Genomic DNA, 20,499 nt, shown 5'->3' on the forward strand with positions numbered 1-20,499 from the left:
CAAGGTGCCTGCCTGCCTTCCTCCCCACCTCTTGGCCTTCCTCCTGGGCATTGGCAAGGCCGTGCAGTCTTCAATGTTCGATGATTTTACACCACCTACTGTGATTGCTTTTGTCTACTTGAAATGCCCCTAAGGTGGGAAGTGGGTCAAGAGGTCTTTGTAGCTTGAAAATGATCAAAAATTAGCATTGATCTGTAGCTGTCAATAACACTCTGCACAAGCAGACTCCTTACACAAATGTTTAAACTGCATACAACTACACAACCTAGTCATCTTTGAATCTATCGATCTGATAAAGCAGCACTTTCCAGTGGTGTTGCTTTGGGCTCTTCCTCTTCTTTTCCAAGTCAGGCCAGCTTACCCAGCTTCTCAGGTTGCAGGGCATGAGTTCAAAATGTGACAGATACATCAGAAGATCTCTGACCCACAGAAAAGCTGCCCAACAGGGAGCTTGAATATCTGTTCCTTCTTCAGAGGTAATCATCAAAACTCAACAAGTCATCAGCAGTCATGTTAAGGTTAGGCTTTGGTTTCTTCTCTCTCCCTATCTTCTCTTCATACAGTAATGTCTATTTGGCAGGTAGCTGGCTCATTCTTTCTGTGAGTCTTTAACCTCAATGCCGTCAGATATTCCCACACTGCTAATAGTAGTAGTAGCAGTGAAGGGATCCAAACTTGTTCTTTCATAACAAATGATGGGAAGACAATTCAGTATGACTTTCCGTTGCCTACAGAGGCAGAGATGCTGAATTCTCCCTGGGCAAGGAAGGAGAAAGCTATGGTCTCCTGGCAGCGAGAACATTAAGTCCAGCCATCTTCCAATGACAATTTTCAAACTTTCCATCAAGGACGTCAAACAGATTCTTCCACAAATAACAGAAGTGACACTAAATGCTTGGGGTTTTACTAAGATACTCAGTTTATCCTCACATTTGTTGTTATCCTCTTATCCAGTTCCCCAATGAATCCAAATTCTTTACATTTCTGCAAAGCATTGGGAGCACTTCCAACTTGACACGGATGTTCACTATTTCTTAGCCCCTGCTTTTACCCTAAAACGTGCATTAAGTTCATATTCAGGTGCAAGCCCTAACTTGTCCTTTAGGTTGTTTACCTTCTCGGGCTTATATCATGCACACTGTGTCTTTTTCATTTAAAAAACCTATTCTACTCTATTTCTAAAACCTTATGCTCAAGTTCATAAAGATAAAACTTATGGATACATGAGTAATTTGAGTCCCCTCCTGTAGAAGTGTGGATTGGAATATAAATTATTCCCATGTTACTACTGAAAAATCTCAAAGGTGAGGCAAACAGGGACCAAAGTGTTCTTCATAGATAAGTAGAAGGACAGGATGATTGCTGTGCCTGTGGTGTTAACAAACCAATTAAGCTGGTATAAACATCTACTGCGTGTGCTTCAAAGGCTGCCAGAAGTGATGAAGATTGTTGGAAGAAGTAAACGACCCCCAGAGACCACCACCACAATTTTGTATGCATGTGGGGAAACTTTCTAGAAGAATGATATAATACATAAGTAGCCTCATGAATATGCATGTATGTACATAATGAACATGTATGCTTAGTGACTATATAAGGATGGCTTGTTTAGGAATTCGGGGACACACGTTAGGAGGAGCTATCCCCTGTGTCACCTGATGCCACAATAAAAAATACCTGTTTGTCAACTTGAACATTTTTTTGGCGAGTTTGTTCCTGGAGTTTTCTCTGAATCATCATTTTACCTGAAATTATCTTGCCTAGGGGTGACCAGAATTTTCATTTTTACAAGAAATTTATTATTTATGAAATTATTTATTTTCCTTCCAATTGTGTAAAATCTTTTTTTTTTAATTCACTCTTCGACTTTTGCATTTTAAGAACTTTGAATTTCATTTTAGAATTTAAAAATTGCCTTTCAACATGTGTTTTTCATTTATGTTCATTATTATATAATTTTACCAACAGATATTCAATAGGAGTAAGATGTACCACACTGGTGATCCTTTTTTATTATATATATATATATATATATATATATACACCATAAAAATTATCTTGGATCTGGTGTATTAAATAAAATTTCTTGGTTTTCAACTTTAAGAATGTTCATGCAATTTATTTCTAAAACAAATGGTAGCTTTGACATCAACATCACTGTCATCTACCCTCTGTGAGTCCATGTTCCTGTCCTTTCCTAAGCTAGCAGCTACTTTTAATAAGAACCCTGTTTTGTACAGCACATAACTGAATCATCAGTTGTGTGACTAGTTCTACATGCGCCTGTGGACTATACCAGGGAGAAACCTTTAGAAACAGCATTAATCCAAGTTTAAAGCGTCCTGCAAACATCAAGAATTAATACCTGATATAGAACTATTACACTGCAATTCATTTCCCTCCTTTCTGACAGAGCATTTAAGGAACTGTGAATTGCATGTAGCTGAATCAGTCACAAAGAAAACTGGGATGCTTTGCACATTAAAATGAAATTAAGTACATTTAGCAAGCTACATTCAGTAAGGGTGTTGTCTTTGGGTAGCAGTGCACTTTCAAACTGACAACAGTGTCGCACTTTTGCAACTCCTCTCTTCTCCTTTCATAATGATTTAAAATTCATCAAACATTACTGAATGCCACTTTCTCAAAAATGTATTCATATCTGTATTTGTCTCATTTGTACTAAGAAATACTGAAATCCAAAAAGAGGTTTTTCTGCGTGTCTAAAGAGACCAAATAAACCAAAGTATCAATGACATGACATTCCACTACAGACACCATATAGGGGACAATGTCAACATGTTTTCCTAACATTAATATTTTATTTCTAACAATATTCACAAGACCTACTGTATAATAACCCATAGTTTTCCACCTTCTACCCCCCCCCATTTTTCCACTTTAAACCGTTTTTATTATTTCTTCGCATGAGAAAGTGATGCTGAAGGAAAGAAGCAGCCCTCTTTATAAACTAGATACCTAATGGGACTGTATCTGAAATAAATAGCATTCAGTTTTTGCTTCAGTTTCTGCCTGTCTTATTTTGAAGAGAAAGTTAGTCTAGCTCTTCATATCTAGGAGAAAGCAAAAAGTATCATTCAGGTTAAATAAGGATGGCAGATTTGAACTGACCAAAAACAAAGTTCAGGGAAAACAGTCACATGCTTTGGGGAGAGCTGATGGGAGTGAGAGGATAGAGCAGATGCATCAGCAAAGACTTTATGGTATATTAAACCCAGCATCATATCAAAACAATAGCAAACCCCTTAGGGTTGAGCTGGGAGGTTTTTGTGGTGTTTCAAATTCACACACTGAATAATCTGGGATCTGCATAAACTCATCAAGGCATTGCAGCACTTGCAATTCGTTGAGTCTGCCTTGGTCACAGGAAGAATTGGAATGAATAATCCCTCAGGTGAAGCTTTATAAAAGGGGATAGAAATGTGTCTTCAGGAAAGGTAAAAAGCTAGGAAAGATAAGCACACAAACTGGCTGAGGTTTGGACCTCTACATTACAACTAGTGCACTCATAAAGCTGAACTCCAGGAATATGTTTAAAATAAGTACCACACATAACGCTCTTGCTGAGCAGCAACTTTCCATCCACTATTTCTTAACATTTAGGAGCATTGTTCTTCTCATGGACATTCTCATGGACAACATTGTTCTATGTTGTCTATCAGCATGGCAAATGAAAGAAGAGACAGTACTGTTGTAAAACAGCAGCTAGAGCCTAAGGGTTCAAACCTGCAAATGGTAGGGGGTACATCCCTTACTATGAAGCTTTAGGGGGTTAATGCTAAATTTTTCCTAACGCCATAAACCATATTTACCATTTGACATATCAGCTGATGTCCAGAATGAAATTTGTGAGAACAAAAAATTGACTGCCACATCCATGCGGTCGGTGTCTTCTTTGTCTCAAATAGGTTTTATTTCTTTTTCTAGTTATGTCCAGATTGGCAGATGTTTTAGAGAAGGGCTTCTGTAATTTTAAACCAATGTAATGAAATTGGGGATATTTTTGTCATCCATAAAAACATATTATTTATATACCTGAACCTCTCAAGGCATCTTATAGCAATCAGTTTTGCTCTGCTGTAGAAAGAACACGCCCTTGCCATTATCAAATGTTTTGGCTTTTGGTTTAATTTGAAGTTATGTTCTTCAAGCATTCACGCGGCTCTTCTATGACATTTCTGACTCCATATATCTCTGCCATAAACCTCCTTTTGCATCTCCTTTCAAATTGTGAAGAAAAGTGGCTCTGAATGCTATAAAACTTCTCCAACCCGATCTTAAAATGACCTGAAGGTTTCTGTTTTCTGTCGAATCTGAAAAAGACAGTTTGGCTGTTTTTTTGGTGAAAACAAAGGGGGAAAACCCCTTAATATTCCCCTATAAAACCAACTGTTTTCAATTTTTGCCATTGTACAGGTCCACAGCCATAAAATGGGGAAAGAGAAATGTAAAGAGGAAAAAAAAAGAGTTTGAAGCAAGTCTGTATGGGTCTTGTACAAGGACAATCTGAATCTTAACATAGATTGCAGGTGAATTCCCCGCATCAGTTTCTTTGAAAATGCCACTTAATGTCAGTTTTGTTTCATAAAACTAAGACTTTGCAGTTATATATGACTTTTCATCATTGGATCTTGCATCATGTTACAAACATTAATTAATTAAGTCTCAGGATATCCCCCTGTGTTACTGTGTGCAGCTTCAAGAAACTCATTATTTCAGCTCCCATTTTATACAGGTACAATAATTGTGTCACGTCATTGTTCAACGCATGCTTACTTTATTCTCTTTTCTCAAGTTATTCTGAGTCCTTTTCTCTCTTGCGCAACACATGCAAAAAACCCCAGTTGTAGCTGCTGCTAAGCAGAGGAAGGTAACAGCCTCAAGGCAATTTACAGTTTTAAATCCCTGCTTTCTGCCAACACAATGGGAGATAAAAGCAACATTTGAAAGGAGATGAAAATGTTTTTACTTCCTACTGTTTTATTCCTTTCCTCTTCCCCTGTAGTGAACAGTCCCAACTTTTCATTCAAACTTTGTCTGCTATGTGTATAATCACTTCTGAGGGATATTAAAAGGTAAGCACAAACAACTTATGCTACATTATAAAGGCCAAAGTTTAGTCAAACTGTCACCGTTAAGCCTAACCAAGAAATATACAAACCCCTACCTCTTGAATGTCTTGCTTTCATCACGTGTTTCTTCCCTTAATGCTTTACACTCCCTATAAGAATATGTGTTCTCCAAATAAAGACTCTCTCTTTTGTAGCTGAAAGTTCAGCCTATCTTCTGAATATTAGCAGAGGGTATTGATTAGACCATATTCTTCAGCAAAACACAGCTCCTCATCAAAATACTGACAAATTCAGCAGAGATCTGAGACCTTCCTCCCAGAACCTGTGGGTTGCTCCCCAAGTTTGGAGTAGGGGATTGCTACAGGGGACCCCTGCCCCTGCTTGTCATAGCAACTACTGGAAACCCTCAACAAGTAGTCTGAAAAGTCCCTATGACCCATGCTGGTAAAAGGAACAAAAACCTTGTTTTCCCATTGCAGCTGTTATGGACTTCACTGTAGATGAAAATAATGAGGTCTGATAAAGTTTAAGTTTATACTGAAGAATTGATGTCTTGAAACCAAGTGAACCTGGTGGATGGATGAACTTTCAGATCCTCCTAGGACCATATGAGTATAATTTGCTCTAGCTTCAGCCTCTTCAGGCACACCATTGGGAAGAAACTCACCCTTACGCAGCGTATGTGAAGCTGTGTCTGCAGAATGCTCATTCCCATTTTCTATGCTGTTAGACCAACACACTAGATTCAGATATGTACACAGAAAAGTAGACAGCTAAATCTGGTGCAGTGTGAACAGGAAAAGCAGCTAGCTAGTTTCAATTTTAAACATTAATGCATAAATAAGCCAGAGTATTTAATCATTAGTCCTTTCTAGTGTGGCTTGGGCTTCTTAGTGAAAGGCTGCTGCCAGAGGAGAAGGTGGTCTGATCTGCTTGCAACTTGCACGAGCAAGATGCAGTAGTTAGGGAAGAGATGAAAGATATCAATGCTTAAATATTACTTGAAAGCTGAAGCTTGACAAGTTTAGTTCAGATTCTGTATTTTCCTTGGATTTTAAAGTTATTTGGGAAATTAAAACAGACCACTAAGTCATCAGGTGTATAGTTGAGCTTAATACAAAACAGTGATGATGTCAGAATTGAAAATGTCTCTACAGCACATTATTGACTCCAGCATATTAAATTGAAAAGCCACTAATTTCACTGTCTCATTTATTGATCAGCTGCATGTATGCATGCTATAAATGAGCAATTAAAAAGAAATTACTACAATTTAGTCATTTTGGGCCAGACTTGTAAATGTATTCAAGATGAATATAGACATTACAGGAAACAGTCAGAGCTCCTACATTCTGACACAAAACTTGCTTAGCTAGTGTCCTCTGTTATCTTCTGTGCAGAGGAAGAGAGGTTCTTCCAAAAGGAAAGTGAAATGTTTATGTTTAACTTCTGTTATGAACAGCCCATCAGAGAAGCCTCACCTTCTCTCAAGACAGACAGCCCAGCCTGCACTGACCATCTGAAGTAAGTTCTTAGAATTCAGAGCTGTGACTTTTGCTTAAACTCACTTAAGACTCAAGTGAACTCAACTCCTGAAGACTCGAGAAGCCTGTGACAGCATTTTCAGCCACCGCAGCAGACCATACAGCTGAAGTCCTCCCTTTTTTCTAAGGTGAAACAGAAAACTATTGGTAGCATCAGAAGCTAAACAGCAGCAGTTTCAAAATGCTGCAAAATCAGTGGAAGCTTCCTTTTGTCTTTTCAAGGACCTTGATCAGGGTCTTCATGAGTAGAAGAACGAAACCAACTGGTGCATGTAGACGGTTTTCAACCAGAACAGGGTTTGGGTTTAGCTGATCCATAATATTGACGCAAACATCCCTGACACCTGCATAGGTCAACATGTTGGCAATGAGGTGATGTTACTCAAGTCAGTGGGGTTTAAAATCTCCATTAAAACTCTCAAATCAATTATCATTAGAGATGTTTGTTTACAAAGCCATTGAAAGGGCTGTGGTGCTTTTATGCAGAACAAGAAAGCTTAAAAATGCATATGCTAAAGAATTAGGGCAATTTTTCATCTCAGAAATGTCGTATTTTACAAGCCACATGTTCTCAGCTCTCGTTGTCCTCATAGGGGGCATTGTATTTAACAGCAAAACAACTAGAGCTCAAACTATTGTGTTACATGGTGGAAAAAGTGATGCTTTTATCTCGTTTGTTCTCAGCATCTCTATTTAGTCCTTTTAGGCCAGGACTGACTGTCCAGTAACATTAAGCACAGCACTTAAATATTTCACTGTCTTAAGCTACAACTGCAGCATAAATCTCATGATCTATTGGTACACCACGGGTCTAGCATTTCTAGCATAGACTAGCATTAGAGAATATCTAAATTATCATCTGCCTTAAACCCTGAAAAGAAAATAATAAAAAATAATTTAATGATACCATAATGACAAGAGTTATACTTCACTTCATCTGGGAAAAGATGTCTTCCAGAATTCTCATTCATTCTTTTTTTAAAGCCTGTTGAAATATATGAGCTCTGCAGAGTTTCATTCATTGTGTTTGTGTAGAGAAAAGTTTTCTTTATAGCAAATCCAGAGACAATTATCAGTGCAAGGAGTCCACTTCCCTCACACTCTTGCTTTATTATACCTGCATTTGCAATTCTGATCTTGTAACAACTGCAAACTTGGTGCTTTTTCTTACAAGCACTAGAGTAATAATCTCCACACTGCATGGAGCATTTGGCTCAGGCTAGGAACTCTATCTGTTTGGGAAAAAGACTTGATGCATTCAGACCTGCATGAAACAGACTTGGAAGAACATCTGAAACAAAATTCAAAAGCAAAATGAGTAATGATTTGTGATATACTCAGTAGGTTAAATAGATTCTGGGGCTGTTCATCAGTCCTGAATATATAACTCCTAGGAGGCCTTTTGGCATACAGACAGCACACAGTCCAGGGGCCTCATTCAGATGGACCCTACCACAGCAGTAACATCATGTCTATGTTGGAGTGCTGTGGGCACCTACATGCTGAAGTCTACATGCTTCTGTATGTAGGCATACATACTACTTACAGAAGAAAGGTGGAGCAGCCATGGATTAGTTTAAAAAAGACATCCTATAGCTCCAAAGTCAAAGAGTTTAGGGGAGGATACTGTGCGGCTGCTCTTACACTAGTCATAGGTTGCCCTAAGTGGACATGTTTGTCTTGTAAGTCTTTACCTGCATAACTACATAGCCTCCAGTAATGTAAGACCTTTAAAGGACATTACCTGACTGAAGTGGAGTCTTGCCTGTTGTAAGGACTGCAGGACCCACAGAATATTTGCAAGTAGAAACTAGTTCCTAACAAAGATCTGAAAACGGCAAAAGTTATTTTCTACTAGACCTTCAGGATGGGAATTAATTCCTGCTCCCTATATCACTCATTGTAGTCTCTAAATGTGCTTTTACAAAGGAAGGCTAGTGAAGGGAAAGGAAAGGAGGAAGAAACAGTTCACACAATTTTGGTGGAGGGAGCAAAGCAGCCTGCAGTTGCCAGAGGTGTAAGAGATGTTTGATGCCCTAAAGGTTGCAACATGGCACCTGCTAATACAGTAAGAGAAAATCCTCTGAATCTGGTAGCAATTTTCAAGGGTTTCTTTTAACAAGCCCTCCACTTCATGGGTACAAACCTTCTCTCCAGGCTCACAGCATTTTTGGCACTCATAATGCAGTTCAATGAGCATATCCTTTCCATACCTTCTAGATCAGATGCCTGGGGTGGGGGGCATCTGTACCAATCTCTTTCTTTAAAGACTGTAGAGATTTTGTTTAATGAATGCTAAAGAAGCAGACTTAAAAATACAATGCCGTTTTAACAGGTAAGCAGTTAAGCAATAAAATCCATCCATTACAGGTGCATGTGAGTACAAAGCACTTAGATGCTCCAGATCCCATGTGCCAAGCATTTCTGTAACTTCAGTCAGATAAAAAGTTCAAGCTGCTGAGGGAAATACTTGTAGTCTGTGACAGGATAAACTCATCAATTGGACTTTGTTTCCTCCTAATACAGATTACTACCCCCACAAATTGCACATAACAAATTTTCAGACTAGCATCCTCTAAACAGTCTACTATTTCCTGCCTTTGGTTTCTTTGGAAACCAATGAACCAACCAAGCATAAATTATTTATGTATTGGTACTTTCATTTGTGATCACACTGCTACTGAGAAGCAGGAAGGGCAGATACAAAGACTGTTTTGAACTATACTGAATCTGATTAGCTGTCTGATTTGGGCTAAATTTATCAAGAGTGAACGTTCCCTCTCATCTTTCCTCTGTTCCACACATGAATGAGACCTTCACACTATTCAGAAACTGTGCTATATTTGAAGACAAATACAAGAGCTGCCTGTCAGCTCATTCACCAACCAGCTAACCCAGTCAGCAAACACGCCATGTCCCTTCTTCTGTTCATCTGTGTGACATCGCCTAGTTGTGTTCTCAACATTGCCCAAATGCATTTCAACCAGAAGGACGATCCAGCTGGCTTTCTGTCTTCAATAAATGCATAGCAAGGGAAGCAGCATCTCCTGCTGCTCAGCAGACCCAGCACTGAGATCGAAGGGAACTGAGGTGGAGTGCAGCACTCCTTGGTTTCCAGCAACCATTACCACAAAACTGGTACAGACCATTCCAACTGCACCTCCGCTGGTAACATGGCTGTGCTAGGTTAAGTTATTTTACCAAAAGGTCTGTCATATATATTAACTATTAAAATTTGCACACGGTTTAAAGTAGAAGTGAATAATTGCATGAGTGTTTTAGAAATGAAATCTCATTGGCTAATTATTCACTTCATTTATTTACAATTTAATTTTCACATTGTACGATGAATCACCAGAATAGTCAGTTCTGCATCTGCTGACTGGATAAGTACTTTCATTTTGGTTTTAATAACAAATACGTTACACCTATTTTCAATCATTTTTTAGGATTGCTGACTCTGCTAGCAGAATTCACAGAGCTTTGGAGTTTGGAATTATTTTAATATTCTGCAATTCTCCGAACAGTCTGAAAAACTACAGAAAGTCCCATTATGATCAAAAAGAATAAAAACAATGCTTCAGTTTGAAAAGAGAGCCCCATTTTGGATTCCTTTTTCATACCCAGTTAACTTTATATACAGTTAACAGCATAATGTGGTAATACATTTATACCTCTCCATTGTCACCTGTTCAAAATGCATTGGAATATTCAGTATATTTTTTTTCTGCTTTTAGATATCTATCACAGCCTGTGTGAGAACTGGAATAAATAATAAGCAGCCACGTTTTCCCATCCTGGAAAAGTTCCAGAAGGGAAAAGGCTCTTGACATTACAGAGCTAAAGGAGTTTTCAAGACACTTTTTATTTCCATATTTGTTCTTTTGTATGCTAGGTTGCCTGCCATTATGTTTATGTAATTCTGACAGTGTTCTTAATGACACACTAACAGATTGTAAAACATGCTGCTGGCATTTACTTGCTTTTTATATTTTTAAAACAATGTCCTTCATGTAACAGTAGTTAAGCGCGGCAGAAGGACATCATTAGAGCCATGGTTAAACTGTAATTTACACCATTAGGAAGGCAGGAGCAATTTCTATTGCCTGGCAATTTTCTTGCTGAAATATTTGGACCATATGGCTCAATTTGTGTAATAACCTTAATTTCAGCACCCTTCAGGTCTGCCTCCATCTCCTACGGAATGGTAAAATGCGGTTTAGCAGAAAAGGCAACTGTCTATACTTAGAGAGTTGAGATTAATAACATGTCACGTCCTGTTTTCGGTGAAGGAATTCAAACAGCAGCCAGATGGTATCTCTACAAATAACTGTCAGGGGTCTTGATCTAATCAATACAATGTATTAATACATCTCCCCTCGCTGCTTCTCGAGGGGCTAGCCTGCAACATCTGGAAAGATTGGGGGGACCGCCAAGTAGAAAGCTGATCCTTTTCAGAATCAAACTGAGCCCAATTAATTTTTCATGTATACTTGATAACTGTTTCATAATGAGCTATGCGTCTTGACGGACTTAGGGTTGGTGGCATGAGCAGCTTGTGCTTCCTATCCCCATTCAGTCCACTTACAGAAACCAACCCATTAATCAAACTATCTGGCATAAAACTGAAATCTCAGCCCAGCAAGAGATCAGTAACCATCGTTAAAAAAAAAGAAAGAAAGGCAACAACAAAGACCCCACCACAGAACAAGGCTTTAGTGGGCAAAAGTATCCAGGCATGTTATTAGTAATTACTTTAATACAAAACAAAACTCAGAACCATACTCATCTGGCAGGCACCTATAACACAAATCTTAATATTACCTTGCTGTCAAAAAGAAACATTTAAGTCCATAAAAAATACACTGACATTCTGCTTTCGAGATACAGGAGCCATCTGGCCCCCATTCACCACAGTTGCTATTCTAGTCTCAAAAATATAGTGCTGAAAATTAACAGACACCTATTTCTACTCCCAAAGAACTTTCTGTCAATACCCTCAACTTTAGCAATGTGCAGGAATTAGGGTCTTGCCCTGTAAAAAAACAAAAGAGTGTGGCAAGATTATACATGCATTCCAGTGCTTTTTGGAAAATCTGAAAGGAGAAGTCATTTGGCAAGCAAAAAAAGGGAGACTGCAACAAGCATAGGGGAGATGGCGCCTGAATGGGGCTGCGAAGCTGAATGATGGAAATGGATTCAAAAGGGAGCAGTAAAGGACAGGAGGTCAGCTGAGAATACTAAACTTATTTTGCATCGGACACCCCGTAGTTGGTTGATGAGAATGACATTGGTGGCTGTAGACCTGGATTAGATTCAAATGGAGTCCCCAGCGGTATGAGGCTCTAAGTTATATTACCAGTTCCCATAAGGGAAGAGGTAGGTTACTCTGTTCACTAAAATGACCCAATGCATGTTAAAATACCCTATGAAATACAAGCATGCGAGATAACACTTCTCAGACAGTTAGAATAAAAGACCTTCTATGTGGAGGGAAGTGAGGCAGGGGGATAAAATCGGGGGGGGGGGGGGTGGCGTGGAGTGGCCTTTCTAAATATCAGGTGAAGAGTTCCCGTATCTGTAGCTGTTAGGCATGACCCTGGGGATTTTGGGGAGCTGCCGTATGACTTTAACAACAAAGACCATTCTCTTGGAGTTGCCTGATATGTTCACTTAAGCGTCTTGGTTAAACATTAATTAAAATCTAGTCAAATCTAATTAAGCATTTTAAAACAGATACCTAATTTGAAAAACAGCTGTACATATTATCCAACAAATTTCTGCCTCCTCCTACTTATACATGAAAAAGCATCTGTAGCTTACCAAAACCTTGTTTTTAAAGTAGATTTAGTACAGCTGCATACAACATGACACAAAGGGAAGAACGTTCCTCTCATTTTATCTTCCTATCAAGGTATACTTAATGAAGGGAAGTTTTGTGGGGGTTTCTGGTTTGTTGATTTTGTTTCTAAAAATGAGACTATATGCTGTCAAAGATATTTTTCTACAGAGCCCAATTAGTTTAATCTTATTCTCAACTGAAATGCAAGACTTGGATAAAAAAACTGTAGAGAAAAGCATAAATATAAAGAATAGATAAAAACATACATAGGGAAACAGCACAAGGAGGATCTGTACAATCTCATTTTAGGCATCTGTCTTTAGGCTTTGCCACGTGGTCACCTATTCTCTTATGTGCACAAACTGAAAAGATTACCACTTCCACCACCATCTTTCTGTCAGAGGGTACCACCTTTTGAATCTAGCAACCTACCTCATCCTATTGTGTGGGTTAGGAAAGACTGGCTGATTAATCATCATAAAACCAACCACATTCTTTTGTCTGACACATACCAGTAGCAGCACACAAATATACTAGAGGAAAGCAGTCCTGTGTGAACAACTACAGCCAAAGGATGGTAAATGTTTATGCCTTAGCTATTCTGGAGCTTTCATGGTCTATAAATTTCTATGGTCTATATTCATGCTCCTAACCAGGTTAGATGCTTGAAGTCAGACATTGTAAATATCCCTCAAAAGACCTAATTCTATATGTGTTTTGCTCATCAGATAAAGAAAGACCTGTGGAGTGGGTTAAAACTGGATCTTGCACAAGAAGAACCCAAGGATAAAATACACTAGATCTTTCCAAATAGTCAACTAATTCATTTGTAGAAAAAAATTATCTATTGATCCAGGCTCTCTGGTCTAGTCAATCTAGGGTGTGTGGTTAGGCAAGGTCAGACATAACCCTATTAGTGTTTTTACTTCCACCAGCCCAAAACTTTATCAAAGGGCAAAGTTAACTTTGTGTTGCACACAGAATTAGGGAGAAAATATTCATGAGAAAATGTGGCAAAATAAACTCCTTTGCTGTAACCTTCACTTATTTAAGTCACCAGTTGCCTGACAACATATAAAGACCTCACAGACACCAGATAAACCTTTCTCCGCTACCCCACATCCTAACCCACAAGGACTGTTTGTTTCTTGGCAAAATTCCATCAGTCTAAAGCTATGTTTCTGTAGCTGCCAGCAGCATCCAGGAGACAATGAAGTGGCCTTGGTTACAGCAAAGATGGTTTAAATAGAAGAGCTGAAGCCTCTCTCTCTTACCGTTCTGATCCAGTTCTATTACCACAGTACATCAAAATTATCACAGTTGTGCAACAATCCATTTCCTCCTTTCTGCTCTAATTATGCTATTCTGCATGTCTGTCTTGATATGTGGGGCTTACAGAAGCACTTAATCAGTTTCTGGAGGAGCATCAGTAGTGCCAATCCAAATGCTTATTTAAACAGAGCTGTAGTGCCAAATCCAACATATTCTTCAGCAGCATGGAAACAACAGAATCTGTGAGATACGGATTGCCTCACACACTATTTTTTGTCTTTAGCAGCCTTCAATGTGAAGGAGCATTTGTCCTGTATTAATCCTGCATAAGCTTAACAGGTCTAGCTGGGCTTTCCTGGTAATTGCGGTGATACCAGTACAAGCCTTTCCTGAAACTGTGCTAACAAGGCTTGGAATCTTAAAACCTGCATTTAAATCAGAAGATTCATTTGCAAACCCATCACATATGTATAGTAGGTGTGGGTCATTTCATTGGAATGAGAAAGCAAATGTCTCTATACATGAGAGGTCACCAGTTGTTGTAAATTAAAACCTTTTCACTGTTAGGCATAATTAAAATACTCTGACAGTGGTTTCAGTAATTTAAACATTGCGGTATTGTTGTAATATTTTTCTAGGCTCCAAGAGTTCACAATTGTTTGGTCCAATCAAATCTGGGAACACTGGAGAAGTTATCACCCATCAAGGTAATTACTTTCAAGTTGAAATAATTACTCCATCAATGTTAATGGTCTTTCAACTTCAATAAAGCACTCACCTGCCGATAATCACAGCTAACCTCTTGGTCTCATGCAATTCCCTCTCTATTTAGCAGGTTATATTACAGCCGTTAGAGTGGTCACTTGTCCTGAACAGCTGCTGAATTTCACTTTGATCATCTGTGAACCATAAAAGATTGGTCATCTGTGTATGATTTCCCCCTAACCCATAAGCCCTTGCAGAGCTAAGGAGATGATCTTTTGGCTGTATTAGGGCACTGCTGAGCACCATCTTTTTTCTGGTTGTGGCTACTTTTCACTTACCAACAGCAGCACAGTAGCCTAATTAACTTTTGCCCTCCACTGCAGTTTACAGCTTTCATTCTTCACTAAGTAGCTCATATTCTGAATTTATGGCATGTGCAGGGATTCCTCCATTTACTATCATCTTTTCATCAAGTGAAGTCTATTTCTCAGGCATGTATAAAAAAGTTTCACTGGTCCTTCTCTTTGGCATGTTTTTCCTACAGTCTTCATCTTTTTTTTTTTATAAGGAAGTTGTCCTGTACAGTCCTGAATACTGCAATACTGAATAACATTTACAAGAAAGTTCGTAACTATGTGGTATCTCATCTGTAATGCTGCCATATGTTTACTGGTTTATATGAGGAAAGAGAAATGAAGGATCACACAGAGATGTAGTATTTCTGAATGTGAATTGTAGGAAGAAACTAACTCTGGATGCAAGATGCCAGATAGCTGTTAAAATCCTGCATAGGAGGCATGTGTATATGGCAGTACTGGCCATTTAAGATTATTTCTGATAAGTACGTTGTACTTCCATTACACTCCACTGAGGTGTATTTGCCACACTGAGGCCTTGATTCTACACGATAATTATGGAGGTCACTACCCATAGCAGGCAGATTCTTTTCTTTATAACCCTCATCTCTGGCTGCTTTTAATTCTCCAATCACATATTCTGATATTTTCTACTTATCTTCTTGGCTTTGAATTCTCCTGCTCTTGATAAACCACAAAACACTTGATACAATTGTCATGGCAGAAACAGCATTACACATCCACAACACATTGATTAAGGAAAAGTCCAAACTTACCCACAGTTTTACCTCACAGCAATATTTGGAATACAGCAGTTAAAGAGCTGTTATGCTTTGATGCCATTTGGCAGGTAGTGGCTTTATAAAGAAATCAGCTCTGGGTTCTGTGTTCACAAGCTTAAGCCCTAAGCGCACAGGTCTGAGAAGCGTAAAGTGACAATCTAGTTGTTTCATGCTGATTTCTGTAAATGAGAACTTACTGTCAGTCCATTCCCGTATAAACACATCTGCCTCATATTGTCAATAAAAGATGAAATATCATTCTTGCTTTAGAGGGTTAAAATGAACTGGGAAGACATTGTGGGAGAAACTTGTACTGCTGTAAGTCTTGGGTTAGTCTTGACATGTTTTTGTTCTGCAAATAAACCAGAATGTCAGTTTAACTTGTCACCTAACATCTGTCACTACAGTCCTGGCCAAACATGCTAGCGAAATGGGTGACATTGCTCTTTAACTGCAAAGCATCAAAATGGCTCACGTGTACTTCAGTTGCTTCTAATGGTGCAGGGAGATCCTCCTTCTGTTTGAGCGGCAGCCGATTTTGCTTTTAGAACTGAATTCTCATCTTTATCTCCATAGGCAGCATAAAATTTCAAGAGGCCAGCAATAACCTGAAGGTACAGACAGCCACACCTTTGGTACATTAATTTAAATACAGCTTAATGCACCTTAACTGGGGAGTGAATAGCTGCAGTTTGGGAAGGTAGAGTGGCTAAGTCTGTCAAATAGTTTGAAAACCCATAAGATGCTTCTCATTTGGCTCTGGCAACGGATGGAAACGAAGCTGTCAAATTAGAACACTCTTCAGGGACATCAGTGAGAGCTTAATTTGCATCCTGCAGTGTCACAAGTATTGTATTTCTAGACTGAGTTTTGGTCAAGCTTTATGTCCTGTGGCAGGCAACCAGGATGCAAATGACAAGAGGAAGGGTGGGATCAGCTACTGTGATTCTAGCAGTGTTTTTTTCCTGGAATAATATAATAACAAGGATGTAATCCAACAGATTAAATAAAGGACCAAACTCATTGCTCACTTAACACTTTAAGTCTTGCTTGTAACATGGACTCGTGTGTGAGAAAATGACTAATGGCATATCCCACAAGAGAGCTCCAATAGAGATGCTTTAGGAAATTAAATGATTTAGCCTAGTAACCCTGAAAGCTATATTTTAAAGGTGCAGAAATTTAACCATTGGAATGCTAGTTCCTTCAAGAAAATTACATTTTAATTAAAGTGTCTCATTCACAAAGCTACAGTAAAGGGTATATCAGCAATTTCACGATAAAATTCTATTTTTAAGGGGTTATAACTTTGCAAGTTGGTATCCAGGTTTTTGCCTGCTGGGATAACTGACCTGACCTCCTGAAGACATCTTTGATAACAGGACTTTGTGCACTTTATGTCAATAACTTTGATTCAAAGCTTTAGCTGTTCTGCTATATTCAGAAGAGTTAGGATTCAGACCTCAGCTACTTGGCATAAATCAGCAACAACTCTACTAAGTTAATGTAGATGCAGCAACTTAAAGTGAGTGCAACTGATGGAAAAGCTGTGCAGAAACATTTCTCCCCAAAAGGAAGTATTATATTTTAAAATAAAAAAGGGTATAAAAAATAATAATCAATGAATGTTCATGACAAAGTACAGCACAAAAAACATGCAAGGCAGCTGTGCTGCAACTCTTACTAGAACAGCTATCCATATACTGCCAGAATGTCATTTTGATTCAAGATAGTGTTTGGGGAAAATAAAGGATTTTAGAGCCAGGAAAATACTAATTTTGTAAATAATAGCTTGTTAATTTAAAAGGCTTTTAACTGATGTTGTTAAAGAAACACACTGTGGCAGCATCATTTAAAAGACCATTTTAGTAGGTTTTATTACCCACAATACAACCATCTTGGACATTTTCTGTTGTTGTTGGCATGCTTAGAAGACATTGCAATGCATGACCAGCCAGGTCAATTCCAATGCTCAGCAACACACTGCATGCAGCTCAAGCAGAGTGTTAGGAGAAGCTCTGTTATTCCACTGGGTTTGAAATCCTAGGTGTCCCATAACAATTATATTGTGATTATATTTTTTTAAAAAAGGGAGCTGAGTACCAAAATGCTACTGAAGTTCAATAAATTTAAAATCCCAATCTACTTTTTAAAACCTAGCAGTGCAAATGCAACTACTTCAGAAACCAGAAGTATATATTCCTACCATTCAATTCAGGAACTTCTTTCAGAAAAAGATGCATTACAAACTTAATCCCTTCAGGTTTCCAAGAAGGTAGACACAAAACTGCTTTGGAACCATATGATCACAAAAGCATGTTGAGATTACGGAGCTGGAAACCTCCCACCTTGTCATGTCAAGATTTGTCTGAGGGAGTTACTTTTGGGTATTCCAGAGAAAGCCTTTTAGGATCCTACTTGAATATCAAACAGATACTTTACAATTGGAGTACTTCAGAATTTAGGGGATTTCTGGTGTTACTCAATACAAACACAGCTAGGAATATCACTTAGGTAAAATTCTAGGTTTATGTAAAGGAGGTGGCACTGCTGAGGAAACACAACCTTATTACAACCTTCCTAAACATTTTCTAAAATTTACTGTCAGAAACAGCCAAGCACAACAGCTATCACTAATATAAGCAGTTCAGTTCAGCTATCTATAAGCTGTCATTCTAGAGAAAGACTAGAACGTAATATATAGATGGGAAAAGCAGGGGTAACTGCACAAACCATAACCAATTCTGTCACTGATTTACATAACATTGTCAGTCAGTTCAAAAAACAAGATGCCCTTTCCTGAGCCTACCCCTCCACATACTGAATTGAAATGTAATATTTACAGACATTCATGTTTGAAAAGTCACTTGAACGGAAAGACATGTTGGCACTGCAATGTAACATTCTAACATAGCGACATGTAATTAAAGTAAAAGCAGCTCTGCTTTTATTACCGATGAATTATGAGTGGAACATGCAAATGCACTGCATATATGAACTGTGTAATTACTAATGAATTACTTTGTTATTCCAACTGAATTACAAAACTACAATATACAAGAAGGACTGTTTTTGTTGTCCTTTGTGCATATCCTGTGCAGCTATGTCAACAGTCTGACAAAAAGCTTTCAGAGTAAGACAGCGAAGTTAGGTGCATGTGCTTCATTCCTCCAAACATGATCCATCTATGCTTTTGAGTAATCTACTTGCCTTTACCAGGAATTAGATATTAATGTGAAATATTTCGGTCTGCATTGTGCCAAACACAAAGCTTAAACCAACAAAACTACTGGAAACTTGAACCCCCACTTTTCCAGTCAGTGTTGAATAAGATTTTAAAGTACCACAGAGAACAAAGCAGAGGAAAAACAACTTAAACCTGGTTTTGTGGTCTAATTCTTACCGCTACGGTTAGTGCTGTAACAGCTGGGCTGCTAAACGTTGGATCACTGTGTTTTTCTTGATAGACTACTCGATACAGAGATATAACTCCATTGGGAGAGATAGGCTGGGTCCAGTTCAACCGCACTGAGTATGCACTGGTTGCTTGTGCCCAAGGGGCTCCCATGCCTAATGGGGAATCCTCCAGAGTTTGGATTGAAGCCCACAGGCTCTCCACTGACCCCACAGCATTTTGAGCTCTGGCACGATATTCATAGAGGGTAAAAGGTTGTAGAGCATCTGATGAATCAATGAATTCCAAAGGTCCTTCAGCCCAGATGAACAAAAGCAGCTCTTCTTGACTGCCCACAGGACGTCTGAAAATAAATCAAAGACACTGTGTTCAAAATTGAAAAGAACTTCAACAGTCCCATGGTATTAGATCCTGAAGTTCTAAGTTCAACCTTTACCTCAGAAAAGCAAAGAACTTACTCCTATACATTACATACACAAGGAACTGCCTGTCTATCATTGCATCCTAAAAGTGTTTTTCTGAAACTTATGTTAGGTGCTGAGTAGTGAAGAAGAGACTTTTGAGGCAGTCATTTAACTATTCTCCTTCATCTAGCAGAATAAAACATGTAAAAAAAGAGTGTTGTACAGTCTATATTAGCAGAGTAACAGTACAACAGCACATTGCCCTTTTAGGACAGAACACACCAGATATGAGACATTCAGAACTTACAGCATGAAATTTTCAATCCATATGTAGTTGCTAAGCAATGACTTGAATTATAATATGGGTGCACATTTTCAGCATTTCTGAAAATCAAATGTTACCTAGTGAACAAGGGATAAATATTCTATCATGCCCTCAAAAGCCAAAGCAGTGCACTTTTAAGTTCTGGTTTGCTCACAACAAATATTGTGCTTGTTCTTGCGAATGGGATAAGTAATCTCTTGTACATAAACTTCACAGAATCTGCAGCTCCACCACAAAAACTTGTTAAAATATCACAAGTAGTGCTTTTTGTCAGAAACTACATATTTATTTTCATTGCTGTTTATGTTTAAAAATGCAAAATTAAGATATATGAGGACAATTACTGCATAGGCTTTTTGCACAATGGGTTTTTCTTTTTGTACATATGTGTATACATAAATACATATATGTATTCATGTACACACACATATATATGAACATATAAATTTATATATAGCATTCCTACTGCAGATCTTCTTGTGTTGGACATGATAATATTCAGAGTATCAGGGGAGATTACAGATGATCCTCAGCCCCTTTCTAGTATATAATTTATAACAGTTGTAATAAGGCAAGCACTCATCTTCAAAACAGAGTTATCAAATCAATTGTCTCACTTGGCATAAAAATGTTTGTGTGAAATTAAGTTGGTTACATTTAAACACTGTGATAAATCTCAGTGACGGCTGTGTTGTACTGCACATGAATTTAAGCAGTTCCCCTACTCTTCACAGAAACCTTGCCCTTTGCAGAACGTAAAA

General features: G+C 38.3%; 1 protein-coding gene across 1 annotated transcript in view; it reads right to left on the reverse strand.

The window, feature by feature from the left end:
- USH2A (usherin) overlaps nucleotides 1-20,499 on the reverse strand; it is a 375,196-nt gene that overhangs the window by 29,668 nt on the left and 325,029 nt on the right. The window contains exon 61 of the mRNA XM_061348575.1: nucleotides 18,998-19,352. Coding sequence (XP_061204559.1) covers nucleotides 18,998-19,352 — 355 coding nt within the window. The remainder of the gene's footprint in view (nucleotides 1-18,997; nucleotides 19,353-20,499) is intronic.

The sequence above is a fragment of the Neopsephotus bourkii genome, unplaced genomic scaffold (assembly GCF_033783945.1).
Source record: "Neopsephotus bourkii isolate Nb327-2 ecotype Australia unplaced genomic scaffold, CSIRO-AGI_Nbou_v1 NB_360, whole genome shotgun sequence".
Lineage (NCBI taxonomy): Eukaryota > Metazoa > Chordata > Aves > Psittaciformes > Psittacidae > Neopsephotus > Neopsephotus bourkii.